At 42.2% G+C, this 26,452-nt stretch overlaps 2 protein-coding genes across 2 annotated transcripts in view; one reads left to right on the top strand and one right to left on the bottom strand.

Annotated features, from left to right (window-relative positions):
• The window catches only part of MCM9 (minichromosome maintenance 9 homologous recombination repair factor), a 71,863-nt gene that overhangs the window by 29,321 nt on the left and 16,090 nt on the right, over nt 1-26,452 (top strand). Inside the window, exon 7 of the mRNA XM_065401614.1 lies at nt 21,902-22,076. Within this exon, the coding sequence (XP_065257686.1) occupies nt 21,902-22,076 (175 nt within the window). The remainder of the gene's footprint in view (nt 1-21,901; nt 22,077-26,452) is intronic.
• On the bottom strand, nt 1,431-17,350 carry ASF1A (anti-silencing function 1A histone chaperone). Its single transcript, XM_065401819.1, has 4 exons — nt 17,031-17,350; nt 12,038-12,153; nt 4,940-5,116; nt 1,431-1,890 (listed from the first exon to the last, which is right to left on the bottom strand). The coding sequence occupies exons 1-4, from the start codon at nt 17,137-17,139 to the stop codon at nt 1,678-1,680; spliced, it is 615 nt and encodes a 204-aa protein (XP_065257891.1). The 5' UTR covers nt 17,140-17,350; the 3' UTR covers nt 1,431-1,677.

Here is a 26,452-nt window from a genome sequence, read left to right as displayed (position 1 = left end):
ACAGTCTTTCAGTTCAAATGGGGCACCTAATTGTCTGTTGTACATTTGAAAATCTGAAGGGTTTTTGTTGTTGTTGTGTGTACACTGAGGAAATATTCACAAATTTGGATCAGTTTATTCATTCGATGCACTTTCTGCCCTAGGTGGAAATTTGATCAAAAGTGTTTGTGTTTAAAAATGAAGACAATCTCACAAATGACCTGAAACAATAGAAATTCTTACTAGTTACGGCACCTGCATCCTTACTAAACAATGTCAGAAGATAAGAGAAAATGCTCCCTATTTTCTTTTAAGTGATCAATCATCATGGGTTTTACCTTCCTTTAAGAGAAATAAGTTTTGGAACCTAACAGGTTCACAGTGTCAATGGTTATTGCTAAATACTGAACTATGTTCTTACCAGGCTGATGACAAATGTTATATCAGCTATAGGTGTGCATAATCTATCCACCCTTTTGCCTTGACTCGCATAATAAGATTAATGAGCAGATTTGGAAGAACAACTAAATTGTTAGTCTTATCATTATTAACTGTCTCAAATCTGTGCAATTACCGCTTGGTCATTATCTTCAAGGATGGTAACAGAATACTTTATGGTAAGATCTTCAGGTCAGGTATTGTGTGTGCGCGTGTGTACAGTGGTATCACAGTGGAGCCTCTATCTTAATTTGTGCCTGTGGGTACTACTACTACAATACAGAAATAATAAAATTGTGTATTGAAATGTCTTAAACCCAAGGTATTTTATGAAGCTAAGGTAGGATGAAGCACTTCAACCTCTTATTAACTATCTAAACAGACTACATGAATAAAGAGGCTTTTAAAAAAGTAAGTGTACCAGGCCATGATTGTACATCATAATCCTATAGGGAGCAATTTTTTTTCTTACTAAGTATTCATGCTATTCCTTTTGAAGTTTAAATTTTGTAACTGCTTGAAACCTTTCAACCAATTGTGCAAGCTATTAGCATGGTTGAAAGAGAGTTCTTTGCTGCGCCCACCTACTACAAATGAAACATTGTTCTTAACAGACTATATAACATGACTTAATAGCAGCAGGAGGAGATAAAAAAAAATCGAATCCTAAAATCCCAGATAGCAGATGGTAGATCTCAAATTGCATGCTTTAAGTAACAAGTATGTGCCTTGAAAGGCATAGACGTTTGAACCTAAAATTATACTGTGCTGTCTGTTTTCACAGTAGAGGACATTTTAGGATTATTTTGTAGAGATCACTTTTTTCCCCCCTTTCTTTGCATTTTATCAAAAGACAGCTTTGTTCCTAAACTATTATTAAAGGGCAATGAAATTGTATTCAGCATTATTAATATTAGGGATGAGCCCAAGTCATCACTATTCCATCTGTGCTTAAATATTTTTAACTTTCTGTTCTTTAGGTTTTTAATTATATTTACAGAGAAAGAGAAAAATAATACATATGCTTTAATCAGATTAAGTTTAGAGCAAATAAAATAACAGAGAAAAAACTACTTAAAAATAGTTGTATTTATATTCCACAATTTGCTCAAATACTGTTTTCTTCTTATAAACTTTCTACAGGATGTTTTAAAACAACTTCTTCACGTTGTTTGTTGACTATGTACTTAAGGAATTTCAGGCAAATAGTTCTGGTTGTTTTTACAGCTTAACACATGTACAGTATCAAAATGATGGTAGTCACATGCAGTCCATATGAGATTCTAACATGACATTTAATGAATTTTCTGATGTTGACCACCCCTTTGATGCTGAAGGTAATGCATCTGTAGAAAGAAGTGACTGTAGATTTGGGTTACTGCTCTCTGCATCTTCCAGTTTTTCAGTGTTGTCCTCCCAGTTAATGTGGAATCTTGTGACTCTGGGGTTAGATGCCAAAATATTCCTTTGTAGCTGGAGGAGGAGAAAGTATATTAGTTGTGTTTGCATGCAAGATTACTGTATAAATTTATGTACAAACATAACTAATCTCTACGAATTTATGGCACTTGAACTTTAATCTACAGATGCTGCATATGTATCAGGAACAGATGTTTACCATACAGAATCAATCCATCTAGTCCAGCATCCTGCCTCAGTGGCCAAACTTGATTCAGAGGATGACATAGAGCCCTCATCTTGCACCAAGCTAAATGTGCCATGCTCACCCAAAGGGAGTAGATTTCCTTCTTAACATCCCACCCTAAACATGAGATTTGAGTGTGTTTATCTTAGCTTTCATATATACAAATGTTCAGCACAGAATTAAATTATCCAGTCCTGGTTTTAAAAAAAAAAAAATCTAGGCACAGTCTGAGGCAACTAACCTGCAGCAGTGAATTGCACAAACTGACTGATTATACAATGTGCAAAGTAGTAATACTGTTTATTTGCTCTAATTACATCGTGTCTCTTTTTTCTTCTCTGATCCTGCAATCCTTCCTCATGTTAGTAACATTACTCTGCGAGTTGTTTTTCCATAAGTGTGCTTTAGATCACATTTTGATCTTGACTTAATTGTATTTAATTTAATTCCTATTAAAAAAAAAAATCTGAAAACGTACTTAGCTTTGGAACAGGAAGGTGACCTGGCCTCAGTTAGATAGTATTGTTGGCCCTTATTTTTCTTTTCACAAGATGACAGGTATGTGTGTATGGATAGCCAAAAAATGTATTCATTTTTCACTGCCTCCTTTCTACTTTTTAAGATACTCTGGAAAGTTTGTTGTTAACTATTGAAAACGTGCATATTACAGCAGGGTTTAAGACACCAGAATCTCCCATGTTGCAGAACCATCTGCCCTCATCATGAAAGCTTAGCTTCCTTAGCAGTATGAGTTCTGTGGCTCTCATTCTTGCGCACAGACACACTCTTGCCAAATGGAAGGCAGCAATCTACACCATCCCTTGAAGTCACTGCATATGGATCACAGTACAATCAATTAATTATTAAACTAATCCTGGGAAAACTCTGTCCTGGAGCTAAAAACTGACCTTTTTCTCCAAAGAAAGAACAGTCATTGAGTAATTCCTCTTACCCAAATTGACAACCTTTTATTTTCAAACCTGATCTGCTTATTTCCCCTTCAATTATAATTATGTTTTTAACCAACGCATCTTCAATTCAAACTAAATGTCTAAATTCTACACAGAAGAATTCTAATTTAGCCAAGGATTCTGCACTTTCATCGTGTGCCCTGCCACCAAAATTGCTAGATAAAATTAAGAACCTCCTGGAGTATTGGTGAGTGAAAATGGTTCAGAAGAAGTTTGCTGCTTTTTTGTTAAAAGCGGGGTTAACTTTGCATAAACAAATGATACTAGATTAAAGTAGTAGTTGAGGGTTTTTTTTCTTGTTTGTTTGTTTTGTTCAAGTACTTTTGAAGAAACTTGGATATTTAGAGGCCAAAAACTTTAGCATTTACACAATAAAAAAATGGCATAAAAGGAAATGATTATAAAGTCAAAAATAAAAATGGAGATTTAAGGTGAAGATATTCAAAAGTTAATAGCAACGTTGGGTGACCAACTCGAGGCCCCTTCAAGTGGCCTGATTTTCAGGAACTGCTATGCACCTGACCCCTGAAAATTAGGCCCCTGTGGGGTGTCTCAGGTTAGGCACACCAAATCACTGGTCATTTCTGAAAATCGTGGCCTTAAGTGTCTTTTAGTGATCCACATTTAACTGTAGTTATATCAGGATATCATTTTTTGGGAATGTGTGGCTTTTCTCTGGTCTAATTATTGCAGTACATGCATTATTCTGGTCCACTCTTCAGATTTTAACATCATATCATTTACCTATAATGGAAAAACAATTTTACCTCATTACCCTCCCCCATTAGCCTTCTAACATCAGTTTATATACATTACTTCCTTAAATTTCCATGCAAATAAAGGCCCTGGCCCCAACAAGGTGTTCCATGGAGGCAGACCACTGTGCCCTCATAGAACCCCAGTGACTTCCACGGGGGTGGGTCTATGTGGAACACCTTGCAGGTTTGCAGGTGAACAAACATTTGCCAATGCCCTCCCTCTGTGCAGTGTTGTGTTCCAAATAATTCTTCTTTGACAAGTCATTTTAATGCAAGTCCTGACTTAGTTTAACAAAAAACAGACTTTTTTCTAGCTCATGTTCTTAGTTTAGATTTTGTGTTTTGATATTTTTAAGTCAAATTTGTGACTTAGCAACTATGTGTGATTATTCAACCAACTCTAATCAGGTCAGTCTCCACAGCCCAAATGTGGCCCATCTCCAGTTTTTGTTAATATGAATATCAATTATGATATTTGTGATATAGATATTTGTCCATTAGGAAATGGAAAGAGACCAACAACTCATTTCACATAATCCATGTAAGGTGGCAATAGCTTCTGATCACTACTGATCTGGGAAGGATTCTGGATGAAAACCTGTATCCCAATCCCCTTCAAAACTATGATAACTATGTGTCACCTTAAATTTGTTTACTAAATCTTTTGTTTTTGCTTGATTTGATAGCTAGTTTTGTATGGCTTAAGGCAGTGATACTCAGACTGAGGCTCAGAAGCCAAAGTGGTTCTTTAATGTGTCTCCTGTGGGTCACTGCAGCACATGATATTAAAAAACTGTGATTTAATTATTAACTGATCTAAGTTATTAACCTATCAGGGTGCTTTTGCTATGTTATTAACCAACTGTAGTTGATAAAATAATAATACTTGGTCACTCATTTTGCTGTGAGAATTATATATATATATAATATATACATAAAAACTACATATTTCCCCGGCATACTGTTTAAATATGAATATATAATACTATAGTAAATGAAACAATGAATTCACACTACTGTGGCTCTTCTGGGTAATGTTGATTGCTAATTTGGTTCCTGAACCACTGAGGTCTGAGTATCACTGGCTTAAGGAATTGTTTGGTTTTGTTTTTTAAGAAAGAAAGACTATTGAATAGAACATTTCTTACCTTAGAAAAGTCTGGTTTTACTGGAGGATTCTCTCTCAATTCTGTTTCAGTATATTCATTGTTTACATAATAGCCGACTCTAATAAATTCTTGGCCTCGGTAGGTGCATGTAATTAACACAACTGTTACACCTACTGCATCTGCATCTGGAATAAGTCCTGGATTAGGAGCGTCAGCCTAAAATGTAAAAGGAAAAGGTTATTGAAACAATACAGATTGATCTACCTCATCTCCAATTTTATACCATATGGCTATCTAGCAGGGGGCAGTAGGGTTATATGTCACATCCATCATGTGGATTAAGCAATGGCTGTGCACAAATTTTAAATTGATGATTCATGCATAGTCGGGAGATAGAGTGCAAGCACATCTACTCTGCTCTCTCAGTAATTGCAACCTTGGATTTAGGGCACTACTCTCTAGAGATACATAGCAATTCAGTCTCCAGGGTTTATTTGTTTGTTTTTTGTTATTTCTGAAACCTAGATGAACAGGCAGCTTTTGCATCTGAAATTGGGTTTTTTGACCAATTACCAGGTAATCTGTAGTTCGGGCAGGTGCACTAATGTCCCTCCAACTCTGCTGTGCCACTGTTCTCCACCCCAACCTTGAAAGATTACCCTTGCTAGTTTATTCTTCATGAGGTCTGTGAAGTTACACTGGGGTGCATATGTTTTCATAGCTGATAGATTAATCTGGTAAGGAAAAACTGCAAATCATACTTCAGCATGGAGAGAGGACTGGATTGCAGTGAGGTTTGAGCTATTCCACAGGCTAATGAGAGAAGGAACCAGTATGCCTTTTGTCTCTAGGGTGTTCAGGTGCCCGGTTTTCAACTTATTGCGGGGAGGGGGAGGGCAGGGAGGTGCTGGTTCATCACCCACGTCAGCCCCTACTCAGCCAGGGCCGCCTCCTACCTGCATTGGGCAGCTGCAGCTCCCAGCCCCAGCTCTGCAGGAAAGTCTCTCCCAATCCAGGTAGGGGGAAGAAGGAAAGAGCAGCGAGTAACAGGGGAGAGGGAGAAAGAGGAGCAAACGGAGGGCAGGATCTCGAGGGAAGAGGTGAGGCAGGGAGGGTGGGGCCTCGGGGAGAAGGGGCAGGCCAGTTCCAGCATTCTTGCTGGAGTGTCCGGTTTTTAAATATTACAAAGTTGGCAACCCTATTTGCCTCCCTCCCCATAACTTAGTTTGTTACAGTTTGTGTTGTTAAATGCAACTCTCTCTTCACTTGGAGAGAACTTCTGACACATTTTCAACCAGTAACTCAGGCCTAATTAATATGCATTAATCTTTCTAAATGATCTAGCAGTGGCAGTCTCGTTGTTAATAAAAAAATATGTAGCATAAAATGGGGCTCAACCCCAATCTTTTGAAATGCTTTTTGGCTATAACTTATTGTTGAATTTTTTGTTTCACCCTAGACCTAGGACTTGTAACAATGCATGTTTCTTCACGGGATCATTGCATAAACTGCTTCATGTTTACAAAACAGCAATTAAGCACTGCACTGCACTATTGCTGGGAAAGTTACAGCCAAACATATTTCTAATAGTTTATTATACATTCTAGTACTGTGGCCTGTTGAGCTAGTTGATCATATGTCATTGGCTCCTGTTCCCTGTCTCCTTGATTCTACAAGTATCCATAAACCAGCCTAGATACCTTAACTAGGGGCTGTGGCTACTGAGGAGAAGAAAGAGATGTTACACCCCTTGGGGACAACAGCCACCAGTGTGGTGGGAATAGCCAGGCAGTATTATCCAAAATCAGGCAGGGACAAGGCAGCCAGGCAGTATATCCAAAATTGAAAGGCTAAGACACAAAATAAGTTACACCCTAGCAAGGGAAATAAAAGGCAATAAGAAAAAATTATAAATACATAAGGAGCAAGAGAAAGATGAAGGAACATGTAGGTCCACTAGTTAGCTGGGAAGGAGAGCTAACGGATCATATCAAGAAGGTTGAGGTCTATAATGCCTGTTTTAAGTCAGTCTTCACTAAAAAGATTAATGGTCACCAGATACTTAACACAATTATTAACAACAAGAAGGAGGCAGAAACACAAGCCAGAATAGGGAAAGAACAGGTAAAAGAATATTCAGATGAGTTAGATATATTCAAGTGGACAAAACCTGATGAAATTCATCCCACAGCACTTAAGGAACTGTCTGAAGCAATATCAGAACTGCTAGCAATTATCTTCAAGAACTCATGGAGGACAGGTAAAGTCGCAGAGGACTGGATAAGGGCAAACATAGCACATATCTTTAAAAGGTATCTTTAAGAGGACCCAGGAATTATAGACCAGTCAACCTAACTTGGATACTTGGAAAGATACTGGAACAAAAATATTAAACAATCAATTTGTAAGCACTTAGAGGACAACAGGGTAATTAGCAATAGCCAACACGGATTTGTCAGAAACAAATCATGCCAAACCAACCTAATTTCCTTCTTGCACAGGGGTATTGGCCTAGTGGATCAGAGGGAAGAAGTAGATGTGATAGATCTTGAATTTAGTAAGGCTTTTGACACAGTCAGTCCTACATGATATTCTCATAAGCAAACTAGGGAAATGTGGTCTAGATGAAATTACTATAAGGTGGATGCACAACTGGTTGAAAAACAGTACTCAAAGAGTAGTTATCAATGGTTTTCTGTCAAACTGCAAGGACATATCTAGTGTGGTACTGTAGGCGTCTGTCCTGGGTCCAGTGCTATTCAGTATTTTTAAAAATGACTTTGAGAATGGAATGGAGAGTATGCTTCTAAAATCTGCAGATGAAATCAATGGGGGAAGGGCTGCTAGCACTTGGGAGGGCAGGATTAGAATTCAAAACGACCTTAAAATGAAGAGCTGGTCTGAAATCAATAAGATGTAATTCGGTAAAGACAAGTGCAAAGTACTATGCTTAGGAAGGAAAAATCAAATGCACAACTACAAAATGAAGAATAATTGACTAGGCAGTAGCGCTACTGAAAAGAATCTGGGGGTTATTGTGGCATATGAGCAAACAATCTGATGCAGTTGTGAAAAAGGCATATATCATTTTGGGCTGTATGAACAAGAGTGTCATATGTAAGGCATGGGAGGTAGCTCTCCCATTGTACTTGGCATTAGAAAGGCCTCAGCTGGTGAACTGTCCCCAGTCCCTGGCGCCACACAGAAAGACATGGACAAATTTGAGAGAGTCCAGAGGGGAGCAACAAAAATGATAAAAGGTTTAGAAAACCTGACCTTGGGGGAAAGGTTAAAAAGCTGGGCATGTTTAGTCTTGGGAAAAGATGCCTATGGGGAGACATGAGAACAGTCTTCAAGTATGTTAAGAGCTGTTATAAACAGGATGGTAATCAATTGTTCTCCCTGTCCACTGGTATTGAAGGTGGGACACGAAGTAATGGGCTTAATCTGCAGTAAGGGAGATTTAGGTTAGATATTAGGAAAAACTTTATAACTAGGAGGATAGTTGAGAGCTGGAATAGGCATCCAAGGGAGTTTGTGGAATCCACGTCACTGGAGGTTCTGGCTGAACTCCACTTACTACAGTTATGCCACCAGAAAATTTGGCCCCATATGAAAATACACATACTCGGGCACATAAAATAATTGCTTCCTCACCTGCCAATGAAATGCAGATGCTTCTGGGGAAAGATTTAGCAATTCCATCGATGCACAACAGATTTATACAGAGAGTGAAAATAGTGGCTTGAAACTGCAGGGAGCATTTAAATAGGCAGAATTTAATTAAGAAAATTGTGTTATAGAAAGGCATGGCCCTATCTAGAGTAGGAGAATGAAGTATTCAGCAAACAGGTTCTAGTCTGTTGCATTCTATATGGGTTCTTATATAGCACTCATCACCGCAGTAGCTGAGTGCCTTTCAGTGGTGCATTAAGTGATGTGACTAAAAACATCTGTCACATGTTGTGTGTTCTCTCAGTGTTGGTTAATGTATGTTAACACATTTTTAAAGCCACTTAGCACCTGGCATAGACAAAGACTAGCCTTTAAAACATGTTATCTGGTCATGGTCATTAGCTTGTCCCTTACTAATAACCACAACCAGTTTACATCTTCTTTAAATGCCACTGTCTTCATCTTACTAGGTACAAAGTGTTGTTTAACAATGTGTTAGTTAACATATGTAAACTATTTACATGTTTGCCAAACTCCCCTAATTTTCCTAGTCTAAACAGCACCACCGAGTCACCCTTTTGTACAGAAAGTGCTGTGAGATCTTTAATGTCCACAAGTGCTCAGAACTTTGATTTGACATCTTATCAAAAGATTGCCCCTACAGCAACACAGCATCCTATGCTGGGGCATTGGTTCAGTTACTGACTCAGAGGGAAGAAAATACTGCCTATTGAATCACCAACATGATTTCCTGCAGTGCTCTGCTTTGTTCTTGGTGGCAGAGACGCCGACTTTCTAATGTGCCGGGGGGGTGGGGGGATGCTCCCCTGGGCTCCTCCCCGGCCCTGCCCCCACTCCAACCCTTCCCCCAAAGCCCCGGCCCTGCTCTGCCCCTGCCCTGCCTTGCCTCTTCCCACCCCATTCCACCCCCTCCCCTGACCGTTCTCGCTCCTCCCCGCTAGTGCCTCTTGCACGCCGCGGAACAGCTGATCATGGGAGGCGCTGGGGAAAGGGGAGGTTCTGACCGGTGGGGCCGCCGGCAGGTAGCAGGTGCTGGGGAAAGGGGAGGCGCTGATTGGGGGGGCTGCTGGTGGATGCTGAGCACCCATTTTTTTTCCATGGGTGCTCCAGCCCTGGAGCACCCACAGAGTCAGCACCTATGCTTGGTGGTCTTCCATTTAAGTATTAACCAGGCCCAATCCCTCTTGTGAAATTTGATGATCAAAGTTTAATATACGTTGGGCTGCAGGTACTTTCCTAAAGAAACAGGTAGGAGAACTTCACTGTGTTACAGGAGAGCTTGTACAGAATCTTGCACAGGATATATTCCAATATAACCAATGTTCGCTATGTCTAACTCCTAGTTTGGCTGAGGTAAGATAAATATTCATAGTTGAAACATGATAAATGATTCCTTCTTGTGGAAATATCATATCTGGGGGACATGTGAAGTTTGGACAATCAGGGTTACATGTATAACATGTCCAAAAATGTGCCTCTTTAGATAAACAACATCAGCTCTTCCTCCTATCTCTCTCTACCACCAGCAACATTTATAACTTAAAAAATATTAATTGTAATTTTTAGTTTTAAAAATGAATCATAGATTCTTCACCCAAACTAATGTATCTTTAAAAAAAACAGGCATAAATGCCAGCTCATCTTTTTGAGCAGTGTACCACACTGCAACCCATTTCCAAAGGCATCAGAAGGTCACAGACCACTTCCGTCAATTTACATAGTAAGTTGTTATGACTAAAGGGTTAAAACTTGATAGTGGAAGAAATTCTAATAAGGGAAGTAATTTCTCATACATCATCTTTATTGTTAGTGGGGAGAAAATAGCCCCAGTATTGAAACCTAATTAATAGTGAAGTGCTTAGAGAATGATTTGTATATAAAAAACTGCTAAATGTATCCACCTTCCTGCTCTTATTGCTGTGCCTTTGACCTGCCCTGTAAAATAAAGTTTTCCTTTATCCGAAAGTTTCAGATGTGCTCTGAAGCATTCGAATAATTGGGATTTACATGTTTATTCAAGATGCCTTAGACATTTTCTACACACACCTTGACACCACCCTTAAAACAATTGTATCAACTGTCAGAAAGATAGAAGCTCATTCATGTCTTCAGTTATTTTCTTTAGTTATACGCGTGAATTCCAGTGTATCTTTGCCATAAAATCACAGCAAACTGCAGTTCTCACGTGGGGATGGAAGTACAGTTCTTCTGGAAAGAGCTAATTTTAGTTTTAGTCTGACACTTCTGCCAGAGCAGTTTAGTCCTCTTTTACCAGACGAGGCTAGCACTGGATAAAAAGAGGTTGTGCTGAACTGAGGCTATGTCTACACTACAAGCTCTACAGTAGCATACCTACAGTTGTGCTGCTGTAGCGTAGTCACTTGTTTTCTGTCACTGTAGTCAATCCACCTCCTCAAGAGGCAATAACTAGGTCAATGGAAGAATGCTTCAGTCGACCTAGCTGTCTCTCTACTGAGGCCTAGGTCGGTTTAACAATGTCTCTCAGGGGTATGTGAATTTTTCACATCCCTGAACGACATAGCTATGTTGACCTAAGTTTTAGGTGTAAACCAGCCCTAAATTTTAGATGTAGACCAGGCCTGAGTCATGGTTTTGTGATACGGAGAAAGCACCACTAGGAATTAAAGTGAGACTTAAACCAGACCAGTGCATTAAGCCACCTTACTGCCATTCTCTCCCCATTTTCCCTTAGGCACTGCCTTATTTGTAACTCTTTGGCTTTATCAGTTGGTAGCTCTTAGGATTTCCAAACATCTGAAAATTTGTGTGAGAGTCCTAAACTTCATGTGTCTCCCTGACATGCTTCAATGCTACACTGAGAATCCCAAACTTATTTCAGGACTTGTGACATTGTGTTGCAATTATAGCATCATGGCATGAAGATTCAAACATCAAGATGCAATATTGTCTTGCTGAACAAAGATAAATAGATGGCTGTCCTGTTAAGTTTTACCATGAGCTGGTCACTGGGAGGAGGGGCCTAGACTAACCTTTTATACCCAAAGTTTCCCACAACTACTACCCCCACCACAACCAGTGGTACAACTGTTGGGAAGTGCTATCATAGACCAGCTAACTGGCATTTTTAACCACTGTGTTGTCTAACCTTGCTTTGAGCAAGGTTAGACACCAGAACAGTTAAAATGCCAGCAGCCACCAGAGCCTTGTCTACACTAGCCCCCTCCCCCCATTCCCTCATTGATACCACAAGTGGAGCTGCAGCAGTAGGAAATTTCAGAAAAAACAAGGGCTTGTGCAGACAAGGCCTTAAAGTCAGGAACAGTAGATTTAAGGAGTTGACACAAAATGGTGTTTGCTAGGAAAAAATATATTATTGAAATGCTGCTTTGCTTTAGGCTGTCCCCTTTAAACATAGAATTAACTCAATTGTTTTAGCAATATTGAAAATAACAAACTTACCTGAAATACAAACATGTGCCTTCCTGCAGGAACAGGTCCTACTAAAACGGAGTCTAAAACTTGATCATACTCCTCACTTTCTGCTGAACCCACATAAATTATTTTCCATTCCAAATCTACATTAAAACAAAAACAATATTTTAAAAAAATGCCCACAATTTAATTCTCTCTCTTTGAAAAAGTCAGTCTATAGCCTAAGGGTCCCAGGTCTTGCTTATTTAGGACTTTAGCCCAAAACTGCCTCCATAGCTGCTGGTCCATAAAGACTAAAGGCTTGTCTACAAGGGGAAATTTACTAGCATAATTATACCGCTTTAGTTATACCAATACAACTCTATATGAGCTTTCTAAGTTGTACACCCTTTGCTGCCAACATTATTCAGAAATGGTATGCCCTCTGGGAAAAGGCCGTGTAATGCCATTTTTGGACATAGGCTCCTCATGGATGGAGAGAGAGAGACACTGGACATAGTGACAGTAGGGAATAGTGATGTGTAGAAAGTGAAGAGCTCATTTACATGAGGTAGCCATGGACTAAACAGCAGCACAACATCCAAGCAGAGTTCTCCCTGCTCCCCCCCCCCAATTTTTTTTTTTTTGCAGAGCAGGCTAACTTGTTAATTGAATAGCTAGCCCACTGTACACACACACACGGATATATAATTGATATTGTGATTACAGAATACTCTCAGTAAAGGTTTTGGTATTTGGATGTAACCTGAATCTTGAGATGGAATTTATAACCATTTTATGTAAAATCAAATGTATTTTATGGTTTCATAATACAATTTAAAGAAACCAAACAATACTAACAGTTCATAGGTTTCCTGGCCCATTTATATTGCTGTGCTTACTCTCTGCCCCCACTCCCTGTTTAAAAACTGAAACTATCAACTAACATCCATTAGCTCTTACTTCTGCTTATTTTTAACTTTCACTTTCCAGTTAAAACACACACATGGCAGAACTAACCCGCCAGAATTCTTGCATTTTAAACAGACAATAAACGGTCACTATGATGGGTTTTGCTTATTGAAAGATGCCATTTGTGATTATTTCCTTTTTTTAAAATGGAACTTATTTTAAAATCTGTTTCAAAGAGTGCCTTTAAAAAAAAAAACCCTGATGCGACACATTTTCAACTTGTCTTTCAGTATGGAACAATGCCCTGATCATGCATATACCGTCATTAGCACATACTCCTGTGCCATTCCATAGTCTTCAACAAGACACTCTGCACAGGTGCAAACAGGAGTCTATGCTAGGTATTCCTGATGCAGGACAGGAGCCTAAGGGCTTGTCTACACTGGCAACTTGCAGCGCTGCAACTTTCTTGCTCAGGGGTGTGAAAAAACACCCCCCCTGAGCGCAGCAAGTTTCAGCGCTGTAAAGTGCCAGTGTAGACAATGCACCAGTGCTGGGAGCTACGCCCCTCGTGAGGGTGGTTTTTTTTTAGAGCACTGGGAGAGCTCTCTCCCAGCGCTCTGCCACGACCACACAAGCCATGGTAAAGCGCTGCCAGTATAGACTAGCCCTAAGTAAGGAAGAAAATGCAACATTGTAACACAACTTGGCTGCTTTATGATTCGAGTCACTGTTTTTCATCATACTTTTTTGTATGTTTATTTTTTAAATGGCATAACTCATAGGATTCAGGAAGGCATTTTTCTCCCTTTGTATAGCACGGCATAATTTTCCAGGTGCTGGATGGGAATTATTTGCCTACCTTTGAAGTATCTGGTATTGCCAAGACAAGATATCAGACTAGACAGGTAAATGGTCAGATCCACTATGGCAATTCCTATGTAAATATACCACACACAATTGAGGAGTATTGTGTAGGCCAGGAAAGTTCATAGCATATCCATTATAAGCCACATTCTGGACTGATAGTTTACAACATTTCAGACTAGGAATAATATTGGGGGGGGGGGGTGGTACAGAGAGAGTAAAAGCTATTTCATAAATTATATGCCAGGGGTCGGCAACCTTTCAGAAGTGGTGTGCCGAGTCTTCATTTATTCACTCTAATGTAAGGTTTCGCGTGCCAGTAATACATTTTAATGCTTTTAGAAGGTCTCTTTCTATAAGTCTATAATATATAACTAAACTATTGTTGTATGTAAAGTAAATAAGGTTTTTAAAATGTTTAAGAAGCTTCATTTAAAATTAAATTAAAATGCAGAGCCCCCCGGACCGGTGGCCAGGACCCGGGCAGTGTGAGTGCCACTGAAAATCAGCTTGCATGCCACCTTCGGCACGCGTGCCATAGGTTGCCTACCCCTGTTATATGCTAAAAAGGTAACTATCAAATCCTACTTGTTTAGGACTGTGTGCCCATCAGTAACTTTTAAAATAGTTTAAATAGATGACGTTAAAAAATTAAATTGGCAAGGGATTGGTCTGATTTGGAGAGGAAAAAAAAAACAACAGTAAATGACCAAGATATTAGTGTTTGAAAATTAAAGCAAGGATACACCTTTCTTCATAAAATTTAAAATTATTATTATTACAGATAATCTTCTTTTCTTAATGACTTATATCAGGGGTTCTCAAACTTCATTGCACCGTGACCCCCTTCTGACAACAAAGTTACTACATGACCCCAGGGGGAGGGCGAGAGCCAAAACTCCGTCACCCTGAGTGGGGAGAGCAGGGGCTGGAGCCCAAGCCCTGCCACCCCGGGTCAGGGAAGAGGGGGCCACAGCCCAAGCCCCGCTGCCCTGGGTGGGAATGGAGCTTGGGCTTCAGCCCTGGGTCCCAGCAAGTCTAATGCTGGCCCTGGAGACCCCATTAGGGGTCCTGACCCACAGTTTGAGAACTGCTGACTTATATGAAAGATCAACATCTGTGGCCATGTGGAGGTACACACATGGTGATTGGTGGTTATGCTATACCTGTACTTCTCATTCTCAGTTGAAAACAGGGATAATAGTGCAAAAAAAAAATTTGACGTAAGCCATCTTTATTTCTGCTCATTTAGCCACTAATCAACCTGGCCCAACTTTCATTTAAATCCATCTAGTGTTGAGTGTGATACATACAAATGCACCCAGATAGGAAGGGAGGGTTGAAGTCTTTGCAGCACTGGTGTAATCTGTGTCTTGTCTGGAGCACCACCAATCAAACAGGCTGCTGCATTCTGCACCAGCTCTACCGTCCAAGTAGTCTGAACGAGTAGCACCATGGCATGGATGCCTTGTTTACACCAGAGAAATCTTTACAAAATTTCTCACCACCTCCGCACAGGTGTTTACCGCATACCTGTACAAACGATGGCAGCTGGCCTAAACTAACACGTCTACCACTGAGAAAACTGGTGAGCTGCAATAATGCTAGAGCAACAGTTAGAGAATTTAAGAAAATGTTGAGTGTAGACAGGGCCTCTATGGAGAATACCAGCAAGTATGATAATTAGACCAAATATTGTGGTGTTTTCTGTGATGTGGACACTTGCCCCTGGAAACTGGTCTGACCAAATGCATTTGGTGTAAGCCTCCAACACATAATAAAATAGTAGTGACTGAAAGTTACAGATCTGGGCTGGATTTGAACTGGTGACACAAAGGTACGAAACACTCCATATATCCCATTACCAAAGCTTTGAACTGTTTAGTTCCCCCATAAAATTAAAACAAATTAAGTATGTTTATTTTCCCCTACCCCTTAAAATGTTGGGATCCCCATGTATCAGATGTCAGCGACAGTGACTAGCACCTATTGGATCTGTCCTCTTCATGGGGGCACAGAGAGCACAAGCTGCAAGTCAATTGTGGCCACAGGCACTCCCACTCCTCTCTCCAACGCTTAAGTAACTTTCAGACAGGTCACTAATAGCTTGCTTCTGCCAGTGCTCTTGAGGCCACAGTGGTGAGACCAGTGGTCCCGGAGAGCTCCTCTGGCCAGAAGAGAAATAGATTTTGCTTTCTGCTGTAAAAATCCTGTTTATTAACCGGCAGCACTGGCCCAATACACGGTAGGGTCACTGCTGTGAACCCTTCTGGACGATTCCTGTAGAATTTGGTGAGAGTAACCAGCACTGGAGGAGTCGCTGCTGAGCGATGCAAGAGATTAATGCCTAGTCCACCCTCTGTACGCGGCAGTGGGTGGGTACATTGCTGACCTCACTCCCTGCACAGCGCACCCCGCTCTGTATAGGCTGGGGAGCAAAATACTAGGTTTGAAGAGTGAACCGGAGATCCCCAGCTGGCAGGACATAGCATAGTACACCTGGACCCCCTGGCTGCCAACAAACAGCAACTTTCAAGTGAGTTCTAAAAATATTATTTCCTTCCCCCGCCCTCCCTCGCCGGGGGGCTTAGTACCCACAATAATACTAAATCTGTAAAGGGATTCAGTCGGCTACTTTGATTATTTTCAGACATTTTGTAAAATACTAAGTGCTGCAGCTACATTTAAATCTCCCTACTTTAACCAACCCTCCCCCCCAGAAAGATGTTTTCTCCAAAAAGATATTCAAATCGAATATCAAGACAATGAAAATATTTCCTGGGATGGGTTTTCCCCACTTAGTGCAACGTTTCCGCAGCATATCGCTTTGCTCTGCTCAGCAACAGTTCACCCCAGCTAAAGGGATGCATGCTGAGATGTGCTCGTTAACCCCTCATACACACACACACAAACACAAAGCTGGCAACATGGCTACCACCACTCAAACAAGTTCCTGGCAACTTAAGCTTACGTTATAAAATGCAGTGTTTGGATCCGAAATACAGCAGCACTCAACTCTGCAGCTGAGGACACAATAATCAACTTTCCCTTGCCTTTCAACCTAAACGCGCCAGCCTAAGACAGAGCATTTCTAAACAGCATTTAGATGCCTGCCAGCACATCCTTTCATCTAGTCACACCGAGGCAGAGAAGGAGAAACTGTTAAATAGTAGAAGCAGGCCTTTGCAAAGTTTAAACCTTTTAAAACCTGAAACTAGTAGCTCTGGGTTATAAAATCCGTACTGGGAAAAAATCTACTCACCTTCAGACAGATCCTCTATGCACTCAAACGTGATTTCGAATTGAAAAGGATTGTAGAAAGGAGAAGGATTATCCAACACCACTACATTGTTCACCTGAACCTTTGCCATATTTTGAAAAAAATACAAACAATAGGAATAGGGTGTTAATGCAGCACAATAAAGTCCAATGTGTTATTTTTTTGTAAAGCACAAACTCCAGTGCTAGTACTTGGTCAAGGTTGTAGAGCTATGACTTGAGAAACTTTTTTTTTTCTTTTATTTACAACAGGAACACTCCACACTGTTTTGCAGCTTTCCTATTTCACTAAACTACAGCCCATTCTGCTCTGTTAACTGGCAGCCTTGGCAGTGATTGGCTGCACACTGAGCTATGACCCTCCTCCTGAAGCTTCCTGAAAGAACAAGATGGGCTCCTTTGCTCTGAATAGGCTTGAAAATATTATCTGCTGCTCCACCTGCTGGCCCAGAGTAGGCTAAAGGCTTAGAACAAAGTGGCATGATTGAATCTGGGAGGAACGAAAGAACGAAGGACGAACTAGTCTGACATTGTTTGAGCACTGGGCTCACAAAATGTACGGAAGGGCATCAGTGGCTGGAGTTGGCTTTTTTGTTTTTCCTCTCCTTACTTTATTTAACACCTTCCATTTTTTCTCTTTTCTTTTTTTTCCTTCCAAATCCAACGTTTCTGTATGGCCAGAGTTGAATAGAATTATTCCCTAAGGAAAACAAAGATGTAGTTGCTGATTTTTTTTTCTTTTGCTAGTTTTAAATCTGTTAACCCCATTGGCTTTACTCCTGATTTACAATGTTGCATGTTAAATCATGAAACCCTTACATGAGTAGTCCTTCCTGAGAGCTTGTCTACTCTTAAAATGCTGCCGCGGTGCAGCTGCACCACTGTAGTCCCTCAGTGTCGATACGATCTATGCTTGATGGGAGGGCTTCTCCTGTCAGTGTAGGTAATCCACCTCCCCAAGAAGCAGTAGCACACGCTAGCCCTGGTCTACGTCAGGGGTTAGGTCAGGAGCCAGGTCTCTCGGGGGTGTGGATTTTTCACACCCCAGAGGGATGCAGCTATACCGAAGTAAATTTCTACTGTAGACCAGGACTCATACAATTAAAGCCATTGAAGTCAATGGCTCTGTTCACTTGACTAGTGAGTACGTGAGGAAGGGCTGTGGGATCAAGCTTATGTTATGTTTCAGGGCATGCTTTCCATAAATGGCTTTTCAGTAAAAGGGATGCTAGTTTATGAGGATGTGGAAGAATAATTGTTATAGGCCCTGATCCTACAATGAGCTCCACAGTGGGCATAGGGGGCAGCCTGCACAGAGCTCACTGTGGGTTTGGAGCCTTAATGTTTAAACGGAATTGATCCTCATTCAAGTATCTAGAGAAATCTCAGCTTTAGGAAAGCTATTGCACAAGCATGTTCTGCCAGAAGCAACCTACATTACCCACAGCTCACCACCATGGCATACTTAGATGTGTAGAAAAAAATCAAAATGCTTTAAGGTGAAATCATAAATCAGGAAGTGAGGTACAATGGGCTTGAACATCCCCTCAAGGTCCATGGGGAAGGGGCCTTCTGCATGAAGATCTCACTCTTTGCATATGGAGGATGGGGCAGTGACCCAGATCTGTGGCACCAGGTTTCTTATCTCCAGCCTCTGAAGAGAGCAACTGGCAAGGTCAGAGATCTGTGGCTGGGGCGGGGACAAGATGGGCAGGGCTGGGTGAAATGCTAATTGTCTTTCTCAACTCTATGGTGAATCTACTCTCAATTAAATACAGGCTCAGGCTGTATTAATTTCTGAAAATTAATTAATTAATTTCTTGAGTGTAATAGAGTGTCTATGTAAGACAGTGTTTTAGGGGCTACTGCCTGCCTGGAAAGCCTGAGTTATGCTGACAAGGAGCCACAGCAGAGCTGTAGAGGGCTGGAGGGCAGTGCTGGGGCACAGAGATTCTGTGTGGAAGCCTGTGGTCTTCAGCAGATCCCTGAGGTCACAGTGAGTTTTCCTCTCAGATGGCTCTCTCCTGTACGTTCTTCCAGTGCAGGGGGCAGTCTTGATCTGTATTTACAAAGAAATTATATTGTACTGCAGTGGTTCTCAAAGCCGGTCTGCCGCTTGTTCAGGGAAAGCCCCTGGCGGGCCAAGCCGGTTTGTTTACCTGCCGCGTCCGCAGGTTCGGCCGATCGCGGCTCTCACTGGCCGCGGTTCGCCGCTCCAGGCCAATGGGGGTTGCGGGGAGGCCAGCACATCCCTCGGCCCGCACCACTTCCCGCAGCCCCCATTGGCCTGGAGCGATGAACCGTTGCCAGTGGGAGCCGCAATCGGCCGAACCTGCGGACGCGGCAGGTAAACCAGCCTGGCCCGCCAGGGGCTTTCCCTGAACAAGTGGCGGACCGGCTTTGAGAACCACTGCTGTACTGAATATGTGATCAGTGTTCACTAGTACTTTCTATACCGGGGTGGGCAAACTTTTTGGCCTGAGGGCCACATCAGGATATGGAAATTGTATGGCGGGCCCTGAATGCTCACGAAATTGGAGGTAGGGGTGCGGGAGGGGGTGAGGGCTCTGGCTGGGGATGCGGGCTGTGGGGTGGGGCCAGAAATGAGGAGTTCAGGGTGCGAGAGGGGGCTGCAGGTTGGGGACAGGGGGTTGAGGGCTCTGGTCTGGGGCTGGGGATGAGGGGTTTGGGGTACAGGAGGGGGCTCCAGGCTGGGACCGAGGGGTTCTGAGGGCAGGAGGGGCATCAGGGCTGGGGCAGGGGGTTGCGGTACGGGCGAGGGTTGTGAGGGCTCTAGCTGGGGATGCGGGCTCTGGGGTGGGGCCAAGGATGAGGGGTTTGGGGTGCAGGAGGGTGCTCCAGGCTGGGACCAATGGGTTCAAAGGGCAGGAGGAGGATCAGGGATGGGGCAGGCTGTTGGTGCATGGGGGGGGGTGAGGGCTCTGGCTGGGGGTGTGGGCTGTGGGGTACAAGAGGGGGCTGTAGGCTGGGATCGAGGGGTTTGGAGGGTGGGATTGGGATCAGGGCTATGGCAGGGGATTGGGCGCAGGGGGGCTCAGGGGTGCAGGCTCCGGGCAGCGCTTACCGCAGGCAGCTCCCAGAAGCATGTCCCACCTCCAGCTCCGAGGCGCAGTCAGGCGCCTCTGCATGCTGCCCCGTCCGCAGGCACCGCCCCCGCAGCTCCCATTGGCCACAGTTCCTGGCCAATGGGAGCTGTGGGGGCGGCACCTGCGGACGAGGCAGCGTGCAGAGCTGCCTGACCATGCGTCCACGTGCTACGTAGCAGCCGGAGGGGGGGTCATGCCGGCTGCTTCCTGGGAGCCACGTGGAGCGGGGCAAGCCCCCGACCCCGCTCCCCGGCTGGAGCACCGTAGCGGGGTAAACCCCCGACCCCACTCCCCGTCAGGAGCTGAGGGCCGAATTAAATGATCTGACGAGCCAGATGTGGCCCACGGGCCGTAGTTTGCCCACCTCTGTTCTATACCTATCTATCACAGGGCTAGAATTTATTTTGGTTTTTGTAATTCTGCTAATTAAACCGGCAAGGTGATGTACTGCCTACGTTGTCCTGCGGTTAGAACGGTGAACTAAAACCCAAGAGAACTAGGGTTCATCATAGCGAATCTCCCTAAAAAATATGCAATATGTCAGTAAGAAATTTCCATTTTTATTGACTCTTCACTGACTATTGGGAGTACAGAATTGCACTGACACTGTGCACCAGCCAAAAGGTTGTGATTTCTGGTTCCAGTGCTCTATTAAGGTCTTTGGGCCCATTGCAGTCCTAGCGGGAGGATCTTTGGACTGGATGTGGCCCTAGCACTCCATAACATCTTTAGGAGCTATGGAGTGTGGGTCATAGGACCATTTGTAATTCAAGCAGTGATGGAGTGGAGAAAAAAGAGCTGGAGAGGGAGAAAGCAGGGGAACTAGACAGAAGAGGTAACAGATAGAGATCAGGGAAGGGGAGAAGGGGAGTTGCAGATGTTTAAGGATGGATGGCCATTCTAGTAGTTGTAGCTGCAATCCCAAATGTTACATAAATACTTACTAGTACCATTGTCCTAAGGTTAACTCCTCTTCCGAACTAACTACTGTATCAGAGAAAAAACTGACTCACTGGAGAAAGTGAAAATTGAATAGTCTTGATATGTAAACAAGAAACAGGTCAGGCAGCAGTTCAAACTCTTCATGCACTGAGCTGTGAGACTTAATTACAGCAGTGTCACAATCAGCAGTTTCCATTTGCAGATGCTTTGGGGAACTTTTTCTTTGGTTTTAGTTCCCATGCATTTCCACTCTCAGGTTTCACTTTAAATTTAATGTTCAAATGAACCCAAAAATCAAAGAGAAACTCTGTCAGAACAAGTTCGAAGTTTAGTCTATCACTTCTGTTTCGTGAACTGGGGAGTGGGTCTCTGTTAAAAGATATGTTAAAATATTTTTATTTTGCAGAGTTTGTTGCATGGCCTTTTGAGGCTTATATATGCTTTAAGTGTTGATAGTGGGTCAGATGTATTCCTGGTATAACTTTGCTAATATCATTGAGTTTGCTTGACTCGACGAATTTAGTTCCTTTTGTAAATTTGTTCATATCATAAAACCATCACCTCAAAATTTGGCATGCTTGGCAGATTTTGCTCCACAGACCATTACCTGGACTATAATAGATGGGATGTCGTACCAGTAGGTCTGAATTGAGGTGCTTTAGCAGACCTCTGCATTGAAGCTTGCACGTTGCCTGCATTCTCTCTTCCTGGCACTAGCTAGTGTATTTAATCCTCCCCCTCCCCCTTCACTCAAATGCACACACACATTTTTGAAAAAGACTGAATGTAAATAAATATTCTTCAGGTTTGACGGTAACTGCGGTGAAGGATTCTGGAGAATGGAATTTGGAAGCTGGAGCACTCGTGCTTGCAGATGGAGGTCTTTGTTGTATTGATGAGTTTAATAGCATCAAGGAACATGACAGAACCAGCATACATGAAGCAATGGAGCAACAAACCATCAGCGTAGCTAAGGCAGGGTAAGTGGCATTTAAATGCATGTGATGAAATAACAAAATATCTTTCCCCTGAATTCCGAAATATTAAAATGAATGTTAGATCTAGATTTGCCCCTCTGACCAATTTAAATCTTTCCTATACCGTACTATACATTTTTGTTTTAAAAGATACTCTTAGACTATGAGTCAAAATTTCAAAGGCGGGTGCAATGGACCAATGGATGCATATGAATAAAATACTTTTGGATCCCCTGCATCATCTTTGGAAAATCTGGCCATTGCATATAAAGAGGGCATGTTAAGAAGAGTGTTTTGGAGAGTGGTGGGCTATGGGGTACTGTGGAGAGTGAGGCATTTTTTAAAATGTGAGTTGCAGTTCAGAAGCCAGGACTGAAAACACTTTTTTCTTTTTCCTCCATGAATGGCAAATAATTAGTCAAGCAGCAAAAGAAGAGGGAGCAATTGTTTTTATATGGTGGCCCATCTCATGAAAGAGACTACTGGCCACTAACCTGTGAAGGGAAAATGGTATATGCTACTTCTGAAAACTTGGATTTTTTAATTCTGTGGCAAGTGAAGCTACTGGCCAAATCCTCAGTCTGTCCACAAAGGAGACAGACAGCCTCCCTAATAGAACAGCTGGAGATTTCCCTAAAGTAGCAGAATCTCTGGCTGGCACAGAGCCAGCATAGCCAGTTCTATCCCACCCTCTCTCCAGTTCAGATGTGTCAAGGGTGGGAGGAGGTGGGAGGATCACTTTGCATTCCTGTGATCTTGATCCAGCAGAAAGGCTTCAAGGGTGTTGTGGCTGCCTGTGTAAGTTAGAGCAGTCTTGAGGCTCTAAATTACACCAGGGACTGAATTGGCCATAGCTGTCCTCAGCCTTGGGGGGTGGAGGGATACAAAGCTGGTTTTAAGCCACCTTTATCCCTTCCTCCTCAGGTCCTGCTATTATCCTATCTTATCCAGAACTTGAGGTTAAGGAGGTAGGTCTTCTTAAAGAGCCCACTCATAAATGAGTTATTTACATAACTAAAATCCGTTAGCTGGTTTATGAGGCAGTAAATTCTTAGCTATGTAGAAAATACCATTGTTTGACAAGACATGCAAACATACTGAAAGAGTGCATTTACCTCAGAATCTGAGGACTGCAGGGTGCTGGAGGAGTTAAATTTGGAGAATGACCTTGCAATTAAGTGACCTTGCTATCTGAGGTGAGGGCACCAATTGATCTCCTTTGTAGATTCTGGTGCCAGCAGACTATGCACACACACAAAAATCAAACCTGGATGCCTAAAGTTAGGTTCCTAAACCCTAAATTTAGGTACTTGCGTACAAATGGTCTGGCTTATGAAGACATAGAGCCACTGCACCGATAATCTGGTCTCCTGTCTTTCATCCAAAACTTTCCTCCCATTCTCTGTCACTGATGAACGTACCACCATTCTCCCTGTCACTGATGCTTGGAACCTGGGAGTCTTTAATTCCTCCCTTTCTCTTTACATCTAGACTGTGTCCAATATCTTGCTGGTTTTTCCTGCATAACATATATTTGAAATCAAACCTTTTCTTCCTGTCTAGTCACACACAACTCTTGTCCAGGCCCAAATCGTCTCCTGTGTTGATTGCCGTAATCTCCTCCTCTTTGGTATCCTGATATCCACATCTTCTTGGCCTTTCAAACCGACTCCCTATTTTGAATATCTCCACTGACGCTCCCTTTTCCACACACATCAAATTCAAGCTATTTGCCTCGCCCCCCCCCACACACAAGGCACTTTACGCTCTGTCCCTCCCTCCTTATTTGCCCCTGTCTCTTTTTAGTTTTTCCTGCACCCCACATCCTCAGCCAATGACAACAACTTTGAGACCCCATTCATCTGTTTCTTCCATAACCATTCCAGGGTTTTTTCCCATATTGCTGTGTGCTGAACGGCCTCTCCTCATTTAAATTCCTCTTCAAGACTTGCTTCTTCCACAAATGCTAAGCCAAGTAAGCCACTGATCTCATTCTATTTACTAAAGCAAGCCAACACACCTACTTCACCATCTGGTGCACTAACCTTCTCTGAGTTAATGAATCGCTAAACATATTGCCTTGGTCCTGGTTGTGGATTTCTGCTAACCACCTCCCTTTTGGTTTAACCCAGGGGTAGGCAACCTATGGCACGCGTGTCGATTTTCAGTGGCACTCACACTGCCCGGGTCCTGGCCACCAGTCCGGGGGGTTCTGCATTTTAATTTAATTTTAAATTAATCTTCTTAAACATTTTAAAAACCTTATTTACTTTACATACAACAATAGTTTAGTTATATATTATAGACTTATAGAAAGAGACCTTCTAAAAACATTAAAATGTATTACTGGCACGCGAAACCTTAAATTAGAGTGAATAAATGAAGACTCGGCACACCACTTCTGAAAGGTTGCCGACCCCTGGTTTAATCTGTACCCATGTTGGAGCTTACAGCTCAGTTCACAGTTCTTTTCAGCATAACTGCAACTGCCTAATGTGCAGACGGGGAAAATCACCTCAGAAGTGCGCAGGCACAGTTCACTAGGGGCAAGTCCCGCTTTACATTAACCTTACACAGGCACAACTGCCCGTAGCTAATGTAACAAACATAGCAGAGAATAGATCCGTATGTTTCTAGCCCAGACTGTTGCCTTCCAAATGTGAATCAAGTATAAAATGATTAATTTCTGTCTAAGCCTGGAAACAGACTGAAAAATATCTGTGAGATAAGGTGGGTGAAGTAGCATCTTTTATTGGACCAGCTTCTGTTGGTGGGAGAGACAAGCTTTTGAGCTACACAGAGCTCTTCTTCAGGTCTGGGAAAGGTCCTGAGAGTGTCACAGCTAAATACAAGATTGAACAGATAGTTTAGCATAGGTAATTAGCACTTTTTCTAAGGGACCATTCAAGGTGAAGTGGCCATTAAGTGGCCTGTAGTCACAGGACAAAAAGGGAGGTTAGTGGGTACAGATTGTTGTAATAAGCCCCCCCACCCCCCACCCCCAAAAAATCTGTAAATCAAGAACAGACTGCCTCATTCACAAAACTAACCCTCTGAAACCCAATGAACTTAAATTTCAACACTGTTAACCACTTCATTGCAGAAACGTACAGCTAACTACCCTTATCTCACAATCCCAAACTGTGTTCCATGTCTTCTGTGGTCTTCTGCCAAGCTTCCAAAACCTCCAGTGTCCCCTCTGACAACGTCTCACAGGTAACTGTGTGTTTGTTGTCAGTGAAAAATCCGTAGCATAATGAACATTAAAACTTAGGAGCGGAGTAGAATAGAGTGAAATTCACTTTCAAAATACATAAACCAAGGGTACAGAGTGGCTCATTTCCGTATTTAATTCAATATGGGCAACTCCAACCAGGTACCGTGGCTGCTCCTTTTTGTAATAGTTAAGGTGTGCTGGGGCTCCCTCCCCTGCAGCCCTCTGATCCAAACTGTGGGAGGACTGAAGCGGAGGGGAAACCTGGCTCACCACTGTTGCTTTTTGGGGAGGGGAGGGGGATGCCCAGTCAACCTAAACAATTACACTCTTCAGAATGGTATTTAACTTAATCCAATGACACTGAATCTGTTTTCAACTTTTTCTCCATATTTATGTTTTTTATACTATTTTTATATGAGCAGTTTTAATAAAGTAGGGCCATACAATATCCCCAGTATGCCAAGTATCCGCTCATGAGGTTGTTGCCTACAACAAATGTGCAAGTCTGAAAGTCTGCCATTACAAGTCCTCTTGTCCTGATGACCTATTCCAGCAGTATGGATAGGAACTCCCCATGTACTTGAACCATGCTAATGACTTGGACTTGCTATGGTTTGGTTCAATCTATTTTGTAAAATGGATCCATGTTTTAACTGGATCCCCTGATATAGTTGATTTTGTTTTGTAGATGGGAACTTAGAACACAGTTTTGCTCTCAGCACACAAAGCTTCAGTCACTTGCTTTAAAAAGCACTGTATTTACTTAGGAATTTTCAAATAATTATAACATTACATAGAGAAGTTAATGTTGCTTTGTTCATTTAATCTCTCTTTGTACTGGCTGGGAGCCAATGCTCTTTTCTTGTGGTGTATACTGTAAATCGGAAAGCTAAGATTATTGGCTCTAACCTACATTCATGTTCTGGACATGAAGTAGCAGCTAGCCTGGAGCCGACTGGAAATAGCTTGGTGATAAACCAAATTTAGAATAACTCTTCTGTTGCCTTAATTGAAAGGATTGTGCTGTGACTACTGGGACAAAAGTGTCCCACTGCACCTAAAAACACAGGAGACAAGACAACATGATTCAAGGAGAAAATACCTTTTTCAGTGTAGAAAAATATGTAAAACGCTTAGCCATAGGAACAGCATATATATATAA

The sequence above is a fragment of the Emys orbicularis genome, chromosome 3 (genome assembly GCF_028017835.1).
Source record: "Emys orbicularis isolate rEmyOrb1 chromosome 3, rEmyOrb1.hap1, whole genome shotgun sequence".
NCBI classification, from domain to species: Eukaryota; Metazoa; Chordata; order Testudines; family Emydidae; genus Emys; species Emys orbicularis.
Note: the sequence above shows the minus strand (reverse complement) of the source record. Positions and strands in the feature narration are given on the sequence as shown.